The sequence below is a fragment of the Orbicella faveolata genome, unplaced genomic scaffold (genome assembly GCF_042242905.1).
Source record: "Orbicella faveolata isolate gen_17 unplaced genomic scaffold, um_ofav_v1 contig_13, whole genome shotgun sequence".
NCBI classification, from domain to species: domain Eukaryota; kingdom Metazoa; phylum Cnidaria; class Anthozoa; order Scleractinia; family Merulinidae; genus Orbicella; species Orbicella faveolata.
In genome coordinates this window covers 25,911,000-25,921,376 of record NW_028301540.1, presented here as the reverse complement: position 1 = coordinate 25,921,376, position 10,377 = coordinate 25,911,000, and the positions used below count along the sequence as shown (strand labels likewise).

Here is a 10,377-nt window from a genome sequence, read left to right as displayed (position 1 = left end):
TTTATTTCTTCCTTTCTACCATTGTCTCAATAGAAGCAAGGTAATTTTAAAAAGGTTCTTTAATTTAATTTTAAGAGGATAATTTTCTTTGTTAATTTTAAGACCTGGTCAAATTCCTTTATTCTTCTCTTCGTACCAAAAACTACCTGCAGTTTCAGTTCTCAGCGTATAAAACATTCATGTCCAAGAGCAAACAACCCGTTATTTTCTCTTTAGAAGCGTTTTGCCAAATATTATTTATCCGGTCTGCAAATGCCAACGAACCTACAGCAACCGCCGTGCTGATGACGTAATGCACATGGGCTGCAATCATTGACCCGTGACAAATGTTTTTTTACTTCTCAATTTAGCGTCAAGAAGAAATAGAAACATACAACTGGTAAGAGATTTGAAATTAATTTTTTTGTTTTTCAGGTAAAAATTGGCGCGCATTTGAGACGTTTGTGTGTCTTGTGTTTGACCTGACAAACGAGTATAGGTCGATATTTGGTACCTGTTGATTTATTACTTGTAAGGTTTGAGTTTTTTCTTCGCTTCAGATGATCTAGGCTGTCAAGATGGCCAAGTTGTGGCTTGCTTCAGCGATTCTGTTCTGCGTGGCGGTCACGGTCCTGAAGTCGGCAAAGCTAAACAATCGCGAATCAGGTGCGTGTAATAAGTCGCTTATCACCCGTCAGATATCAAAGATATTTCATGGTTTGCTTCGTGTGGCTAAGTTAGGGGGATTTTCTCTCAGCGTTTAAAATGAATAGGTCTAAAATCGATCATTTCAGACAAAGTAAGCTGGAGAGACATTTTTTTTCTATCAAATGGTTTCATGAAAGTAGTGTTCATATGTAAATGCACCAGTATGAAGTCCGACAGACAGGGGTTGGTCAAAGCTAAAAACTGTCCAATGATCACCATCCGCTAAAGCTTAAAATATTTAGGCAAACGATGCTTTCTTAGTATTGCAACGAGAGAAGAATAAAATTCCTCACTACAAACAGCTGCTGTTTAGTTGACATTTTATCAAAGAGTGCCAGTCCAATTCGGAGGTCAAGGACGAATTGAGCGCATTTATATGCGATTAACACCTCTAGTTGAAACCATTTTTAGTGAAAAGCAAAGCGTTTTAGCGATAGCTTAACAAAATTTCAAAGTTGGATCTTCTAAGTGGATAGGTTTGGCAATAATTATTTAAGGCAGAAAATGTATTTCGCCAAGAAAATTCTTATCACAGCGATGAAATCTCTTCTATTCTGCGGTCTTCATCGATGATGGTTTTCCACGAATTGCTGCTAATAAAATATTTAAGGAACTGTAACAAGATACGGTTACAAAACGCTACACAGGAAAACATGATTCGGAAAGTTAAAGCATTTTACCACGAGAAAAACACGTGCTTTGTAAAGGCAAATCTTGTCTCCCGGTAACTAGGACAAGTAATCGCATTTCAGTATCACTTTTTTGGGTTCTGAAATGTTCCCAGTGGGAAAAGCGGGGGAACACTTATATTCCGTTACGTAACTCGTCAGCAACTGAATGCTGCATGCTGGGGCAATGTTGGTAGTCCTGTGCTATTTTCGGCGATGTTGGCTATCATTGAATCAGCGGCCGAGATGAGGGTCTTAGCAAATTCACTTTTTCAATTGGTATATATCATACTCTAAAATTCTCAATTGCAATTTGCACCTACTCAAGTGTGTTGTTCAAGGGCTTTTAGCATTTTTCCAAGGCAGAACAACAGAGTTTGAAACGGTCTGTGAGACTTTTCAATTTGGCATCGCAACCTTGCGCATGCGATGCGTAACCCCTTAAAACCTGCTTTTATAGCTTAAGTCCACTAACAAGGAATTTTACGATAACTGAAGAAATCCTCGCGCGCTCATTGGCTAATTTTCCTTGTCAATAAGCGGACAGACACATGAATTTATAATCTATGCGATGCGTTAACGAGCGAGAGCGGACAATTTGTTATTCGTAAAAAACAAATTGACGTCAGTTGTTCATGCCTCTGCCCTGTTATTGACAATTAATTTCGTCATAACATTGCCAAAGCCCTTAGGCTATCGCCTCGTGGATCTACAGCTACTTTGGCAATGTTATGACGAAATTCATGATCAATACCAGGACAGACGCATGAAAAATTGACGTCAATTTGTTAAATAGACCATTCTATTATCGTTTCCACATATATCGCCTTAGGTTTGACTTTTCGAGTTTATTACTCATGAAAGTGCCCTTTTAACAAGAAATAAGACTGGTGGTCCCTGTAATAACAACTAGCAGCTCCCTGTTACATAGATTTATCATGCGGCCAACATAGCGCTTCAGTAACAATAGAGACAACTCAAACCGCAATAGTCACACGTACTCATCGTGTGCCTTTTTCATGAGTGCATTCTCCGCTATCCTAAAAGTATCTCGTGAGGCTGAGGGTGAGAACTAAAGAAGAGTAAACGTGCTTAGCAAGCTTTCAATATCTTTAGTTTGGTGCTCTAGGAGCTTTTCGTGTACGAGGGAAAGTGCTTATTCGTAATATTTTGTAGTTTTGACCAAAAGTGCAGCAAAATCGTCCCTTTGTAAGAAAATTTACAGCTTGTGATGTTCCTCTAGGTATGATGTAAACGCACGTCGGATGTTTCAAATCACTGCTTGCAACAAAGCCGAAGCGCTGCGCCTTCTTTTAGTCGTGCGAATTTATTATTTTTTATGGGAGGGGAAGATGGATTGGGTGTCTAGTCACCCCCTCTTTGGAGGAGCTAAAAAAAAAAAAAGAAAGAAAAAATTAAAAAAAAAAAATTGTGAATATCAAGGAAGAAATAAAGGCAAACACTCTGGAAAGGTACCTCATTGTAATTTCGACTTTGTGGTGTTACTAATATTTCTGGTGTAACAGTTTTCAATTAGGTTTCAATTCTCAAATTGCCACATGTCCCATTTATTCTGCAACGCCAAGATACCAGCCACTCCCTTGAAAAATCAGGTGTCCGCCCCTGAAATGCGCTATTTATGTAATGATATTTTTCGCTGTGAAACTATATGTTCTATAGGACGAGGAGAAAGAAGTGTACCAGCTTTACAGCAGATCTCCCGTCTGGAAGATGTGAGGAGCCAGATCGCAAAGCCGGACAAGAAGGGTAAAGATAATGATGTTAATAATGAAGATGGTGACAAAAAAGAAGACGGTAAAAAAGAAGATAACAATGAAGAACGTAAAAATGAAGATAAAAATGAAGCAAAGAAGAATGATAAAGGAGATAAACACGAAGAGTTGAACGATAAGAAGGAAGATAAGAACAAAGATAAAAACGAGGAGAATCAAAAAGAAGATAAGCCGCAAGAAGACAAAGATAAAAAAGAAAGTAAACCAGAGGAATTGAACGATAAAAAAGGAGATAAGAACGAAGAGCAAAAGGATGAAAAAGAAGATAAAAGCGAACAGCAGAAGGATGATGACCTTGACAAGAAAGAAGACGAGAAAAATAAACAAGGTGGTATTAATTAACGTAAAATTGTCTCCATAAATAATCAAATTCTTCGCTCAAGTACTGTACGAAATGTGTGGCCAGCACTAAGGAGAATTTCGATATCGGCTTCATGCAGTCGAGTATATTTGTAATCGTCTCGTTTGTTTATTTCTTGTTTCGGCAGCCAGCACGCCCAAGAAAGATTCTCCCAAGCCGAGCCTAAAAAAACATCAGGACAAAGTAGCTTCTGCTCCGGCTAAACTCCCCGCCCCCGTGCGGAGGCCTCTGGTGGCACGACGCCTCGTGTACCCACGTACGGGGTACCAGCCTTATCAGCACCCTTATAACACGGCTCAGTCTCCAATGGCGCCTATGTCCGCTGCGGGAGGAGCATGTTTGCAGCAGTGCTGGAAGAAATGTACACCGATATGTATTCAACACAGATGTTGTTTACCAGGAATGGGTAGTCTTCCGATGCCTGTCCCTCCCCCTCCTCCATCCTATCCTCCACCCCCACCCCCTCCACCTCCCCCTGTAATAATGTATGCCCCACCACCACCTCCCCCACCTCCTATGCCAATGATGTATCCTCCGATACAAATGTGCCAGCCATCTTGTGCACCAGCCTGCTGCATGCCTCCTCCCCCTCCCCCTCCTCCTCCTCCGCCACCACCACCACCCCCACCGCCGCCGCCCCCTCCCCCTCCACCCCCTCCACCACCAAGGCCTGTGCCAGTCCCACCTCGTCCCAACCCCGCATGCAATCCGGCATGCGCACCACAGTGCTGCATGCCTATGTCATATTCATACCCCGCACCCTACCCCGCACCGATGCCGTATTCATATCCCGCCCCTTCACCGCCAAATTACATCACGATGGGACCTGCCGCTCCAAGTGGATGCGGAGGTTATCCCGGATACCCGGGATATCCCTGTGGTGGCAGCCCGGGAACAGTAGCTCCGGTAGTACCCCCGAAATCCGCCACTGCAAAGCCAAAGAAACCTTGTTCGCCGATCTGTCTCAAGTTCTGTCTGACCATCTGCCCTAATGAATGCTGTAATGCTAAGGTCACAGGCGTGCAAGTCGTTAAACCGTCACCTTCAACGTCTGTCACAGTAGCTACACCATCCGCTGCCTCGTGCCCAGCTAACTGTGCCCAGATATGTGCAACTCCCTGTCCTCAGGTCAGTGTTAAAATATTTCTGTGCTGAACACCTGCCTAAATAACGTCATTCCAACCAATTAGCCCCAAACAGAAAGTTGTTCGAAGGCTGGATAGCGCTATCCCCCGGATAACTGACTATCCAGTGACTAAGTGTTGATAAAACAAACCACGCTATTCACTGGATAGTGATTTATCCGGTGGATAGCGTTATCCACCTTTCAAGCAACCCGGGCCTGGCTTTTACTTTAACTTACTTAAACCAAGTAATTAAATTGGTAAAGACGAAGCGTCATTGATGAAAACATGCGCTGATCTACATTCACCACTGCCCAATAACAATCAGATCTGTGATTGGCTAATATGACAGTTGGCGGTTCTTTACAGTAAATTGTCGGCGAACTTGATCATTGTCATCATCATTATCCTCAACAACAACATCAACGTCATCATCATCGTCGTCGTCGTCGTTATCATCATCATTGTCATGTTTAATCACCAAACAATACAAAGAAACATAAAATAACAAAAATATATATATAGGGCGAGGAGACCTCCAGAAAACCACCCGGCTAATAGCGGGGGCCAGCTCAGTCGTTTAAACAGTATAAATTTTAAGCGTTGTGCGCGCGGCATGGTCAATTATCAACTTGCAGTAAAAATGTTTATCGTGGTTGTCACTGACGTAACAATGAGTTGAGATAAATAATACAGATACATTTTCTGTTGCTTACGTAGAGTTGTTGCTCAGGAGGTAAACCTGGAAGCACAGCAGCACCTAGCACAGCCACTGGTCCAGCGACTACCGCTACCACAGGTAAGGCATTTTGAACGTGCGATATGCTCACAATCTTTTTTCTTATGAAACTGAGATGTCTTTATTAACGTTTTTTTGATGTAAGAAAGTAAGTTCACTACGGTAATTGTTTCAAAAGCTAAGAAAAGACCATAGAGGTACTACTTAACCAAAAATGAACAAATGCGTAACGCAACGTTTCAAGTTCGGAGCTCAAGCATTAAACGATGAGTAAAGGCACTAACTCCTTAATGGAAAGCTTAACTTAACGCGGCCAAAACTGCTGAGCTTACTGGAAAGATTCGGAAGCAAAGAGAGAACTCTAAAACGTTTTCCAAGAGGTTTTTCACTTCTCTGATTGTCCTAACAACCCGTTTTTCTGAAGAAGAGATACTATTAGAGGAGGCAGAGTTTCTAGACACTCTGGCTTACTTTCCTTCCTTCCACAGGACGCCCCACACCTGCCCCCACCACAAAGAACCCAAAGCCTGTTTCCTGTGCGGCACCTGCCTGCGCTCCTCAGACCTGCTTGCCTTCGTGCCCCAAGCCTTGCTGTGACAAACCCTTTAATGATATGGAGCTGGTTGCTGGCTGCCCTAGAGTGTGCTACAAACGCTGTGATCAGAGATGCCCCAGGCGCTGCTGCGGTCCTCATCCACCACTCAAGGGTATTGGACACAGGCCCAAAATCAATGACATCGTACAGTCCCCCGACTGCCCAAAGATTTGCGCCGATGTATGCGCCCTTGAGTGCCCTCACAGGTGCTGCGGTCCTGGCTCCATGAGGAGGTCCTTTATTTCGAAAGCGATACCTCGTTTGGCTTACATGAAAAATCAGTATGCTTATGGTCAAACAAGGAACCAGATTCCTTTTCAGTCACGGTACAGCAACACAAGACGATTTGGATTGAAGAAACGAGAAACAAAGCACTATTAAACTACCCCGAAGAATTTATGTAGGTGTACCCCTCAAGTGAGTAGTTTGCAAGTAGTTCGGTTCTGGTTACCAACGTTAAGAGGCAAAAGAAAGAAGAGTAGAAAAAAAGAGATGTAAACTGGAACAGGCACTTAGCAGAAACTGTTTGTAGTATTTTTGTATGACACGTAGCAGTTTTTAAGAACGTTCTTGTTGAGTGGTTTCCAACAAAAAAAGACAGGATATTTCCGATGAAGATAGGAGAAAGAATATTATCTTTAAGAGAGTACTAGTTTGCCTCATTTATCTACATTATTTAACTATGCGACACAACACCATGCGTACATCATGTCATGCATAAATTAGCGACGCATACATCATGAATACATATCATAAATGCACACATTATGTCATGAATATAATCGTCCAACGCGAATATCATTAACTGCATGTATTTTATCATGCATATATTACTGCATGTGTGTTTGACATGCGTATATTCACGCCTTTTTACTCGTGTACATACCAAGAGGGCATGCAGGCAACCAACTTGTGTGCTAATTTCGTTTGTTACGAACTGTAAATATACCTCTCCTGGCAAAGGGTAAGGTAGATTTGGAAAAGCTTGCATTGACGAGCAGTTAAGATCTAAGGGTTAAACTAATAAAACAAAATGTATAAATCTGAACACATTGTTTTGAGTGTTTCCTCTCTTGTAAAGTTAGAAAACTTGGACCATGACGAGAAAGCTCTGCTCATTGGTTTCTTCCCTGTCAATCAGTTTGGGTAGTTTGATTGTCATGTTAATTCGAATACACTATTCAAGGATCCTCTCTTCAGTGCAACTTACTCATTAGTATGACTAGCAGGTTCAAGGTTTCTTGTTTTTTTTAAGGGTAGCTTGTATGATCACACTCTTACCTAATTGCCTGATTGCTTACTATGTTGCCAACAAGTTACACTGCTTTTCGCAAACCCCAACCTGCAGTTTTTTTTTTAATCTCATGCAGTCCCTTTTCACTTCTCAAGGTAACTTTACTTTAACATTGCCTGGCAGCGTAATATACTCCCCCGCCCCGCCCCCCTTAAAAATCGACAATGAGCATGGAACATCACAGCGTGTCAAGCGATCAGTTCAGGGAGAATGCGAGTGATGACTAAAAAAAGCAGCAAGGCGGATGGAGGGTAAATTAAAAATATTAAGAACCGCAGCTGTTAAAACACCCGACATTTTAAAAAAATCTGTAAACTCCATAACGACAGTATGACGTCTAACAGAATTTACAACTGAACATGTTGGTTTTCTACGAACGTTTGTTGATTATGGATGACGCCCTTTATACGAAAACCCTTTTGAAGAGATACCCCTTGCCGGTTTGAGGAGCTTTTTCACAGACCAGTGTTCCTTACGAGTTGCGCCGGGGGCCCCGTCCACACTACGCTGGTGGAATTTGAAAACGCAGGTTTCTCTCTTAAAACGTATCAAACGTTTTCCGTCCACGCTACGTCGGAGAAATTTAAAAACGCAACAGTCATGGATCATTTTGATTTGTGTTTGAAGACTCGGTCACGGGAATCACATGATCAACGTGACGCCATCGTTTTCGAAAAGCTCCGTTTTCCAAATGTTTTCCGTCCACTCAAAAACGCAAAGGAGGCGTTTTCAAATTCCTCCGGTTTCAAAAGCGTTTTCGAAAAGCTCCGTTTTCGTGACGGATTAGTGTGAACGGTAAGCCTAACCGTCGAAATAAAGCTGTGTTTTCAAATTTCTCCGGCGTAGTGTAGACGCTGCCTAAATCTAATGTACCGGTCCGGGATTTCATACCTGGGCATGACAATACAGTAATGCGTCTTAGTGACGAATGACGATAACGGCAATGCCGCTCTTGTGTTCTAAAACTGCTTAACGGTAATAAAAAAAATAAAAACTTCTATATAGCGCTTATACATTGCTTTTCTGGACGCTGTTAAATTGCACCAAAAGCGTTCACTGGGCAAAGTATTCCGTCAAATTATTCCGCTCTAAGGATTTTACTTCCCATTAGTGAAAACTATTGGCCTACCAATTTCCCGAGGTCAATGGTATGGGTTAACGACACTTCCATTTACATGTATCCAACCAATCGTTGGGACAGATTTGGGCATTGGACAAAAGAGGGGCGCTATCCATTCGACCAAAAATTCCGGTTGCCATTTCCGGAAATTTCAGGTGGCGAATGGAACAGCATTTTTCCGACATCGCGCAGAATGCCTGGACATCATTAATTATTCATAGCCGGCGAAGCGGTGAATTTGAATGCGGACGAGTGTTCAATAGGTCAGAATAAGAGAAAAAAGGGCCCAAATGGCCAAGTTGGGTTGACAAAAATCGCTTTTCTGATTTCCTGAAGTTCTAACATGAACTTCGGCAAACGGCTTTTGGAAGAGTAATGATTAAACTACAATTTGAGGCTAAACCAAGGGAGATCAAGAAAGTATAGACTATCCCCTTGGTAATAGCTGTTATTGGAGTTGAGTCTGCGGTCAAACATTCTTTTGTTTTAAAAGGCATGCAAACGAGGCGAAAGGGTCAATACAATGCAGAATTGACCCTTTCGCCTCGCTTGTGTGTCAAGCCGCTGGTAACTGCAATAACAGCTGTTGGTGGTACTGATTTGTAGTAGTTGGTGAATGAGAACCACTATCCCGTTCAGTTTGAAAACTGCCTGGTCAAGTCGCGTTCGAAAATTGCGCATTCCAGGCAAGCAAGCCATCGTATTAAGCTCAGGACTGAATAACAACGGCTGTCAAAATTAACAATACCCATTCAAGAAAATCGCTCAATTATAAATTAGTTTCTATTTGCCGCGAACTTCAAAACTGGTCTCTCACCTAAGTCATTAGCCCCCAAATAAAACTATGCGAGTGTATCAAGTGAATAACGGACGAACAACACTACAACACGCGTAACCAAACCGCAAATTGTCCCCTTTTCCTGAAATGATTTCAGGAAAGGAGGTATCCCGAAGTTTTCGCAGATTTCTTACCGGGAATTTCTCTTCCACTTGACTCTCCTCCCGGAATTTCCGAAATTTCCGGAATTTTCGGTTGAATGGTGCGCTTTTCTGAAATTTAACAATTCCCGGATTTTCTCGAAACTTTCCCCGGAAATTTCCATACCATTTGTCCCTGTTTCGAAGTTTTCAAAAGTCTAGGTTGAATAGAAAGTCTCTCGTTCCAAAGTTATGACGTCAGAACCTATGACGTCAACAACCTCGCCGTTTTATCTTCACATGCATTAAGTTCCACACTATACAGTAAAACATTGCAGACAGATAACATAAATTATGTGTTATTTACTCTCTTGAAACATATAACTCTTTTTTAGTATTTATACCTTTGTAAGGCTTTCAAAACAAGCTTCAGTCTTTTTGTATGTTGTGTAGGGGGCAAAAAGGCTTCTTTGAAAGGACTTGGTTTAATCATTACCAGCTAATGAACTAAAGAGCTGATCGTTATTGAAGTAGAGATTTCGCGGGCCAAACCCCTAACGAAACATCCTTCGCATAAAACCCACCAGGGCCGTCCCTACACCTTACATAACCAGATAATTTACTTGCACGTTTATGCAAGACAATAGTTTCTTTTAGAACTAAAAGCTGGGAACTTTCTAAAGATCTTCAAAATGTTTCTCTGAACAATTAAGAACCTGTGGCTAAAATTAATAGCTCATCAAATTGACATGGTGAGCTCAACACACAATAATAAAGCTCAACAAGCGAATATGAAGAGCTTACAGGAATACTCCTGGGAAACTACAACTAAAATAACTAGAAATGTAGAGTAATTTCTTAAACTTAACGAAGTCCATATGCAATGAGTATTTGCAGTATTTAACTGGAATCCGACTCAAACTTCAAACCCATTACTTATGTAAACTATTTCTACCCCGGCCATCGTTATGCATCCTCACTCCCTTATGGATACCAGTCATTTGTAGAGAACACTTGTTCCGCAATACTGGCTGATTCCTGTGATCTACGTATGTTTCAGCTTTGTAGTTTACGTATG

General features: G+C 41.8%; 1 protein-coding gene across 2 annotated transcripts; it reads left to right on the top strand.

Moving 5' to 3' along the window:
• The first annotated feature begins 218 nt into the window (after positions 1-218).
• Positions 219-7,015, top strand: LOC110058639 (uncharacterized). Of its 2 annotated transcripts, none has more exons than XM_089285201.1 (6): positions 219-414; positions 540-645; positions 3,036-3,476; positions 3,637-4,637; positions 5,354-5,432; positions 5,861-7,015. In XM_089285201.1, the coding sequence occupies exons 2-6, from the start codon at positions 558-560 to the stop codon at positions 6,346-6,348; spliced, it is 2,097 nt and encodes a 698-aa protein (XP_089141327.1). In that variant the 5' UTR covers positions 219-414; positions 540-557; the 3' UTR covers positions 6,349-7,015. The 2 variants fall into 2 exon arrangements, with proteins under 2 accessions (XP_089141327.1, XP_020620950.2); XM_020765291.2 differs by having other exon boundaries at positions 220-379.
• Positions 7,016-10,377: the final 3,362 nt, after the last annotated feature.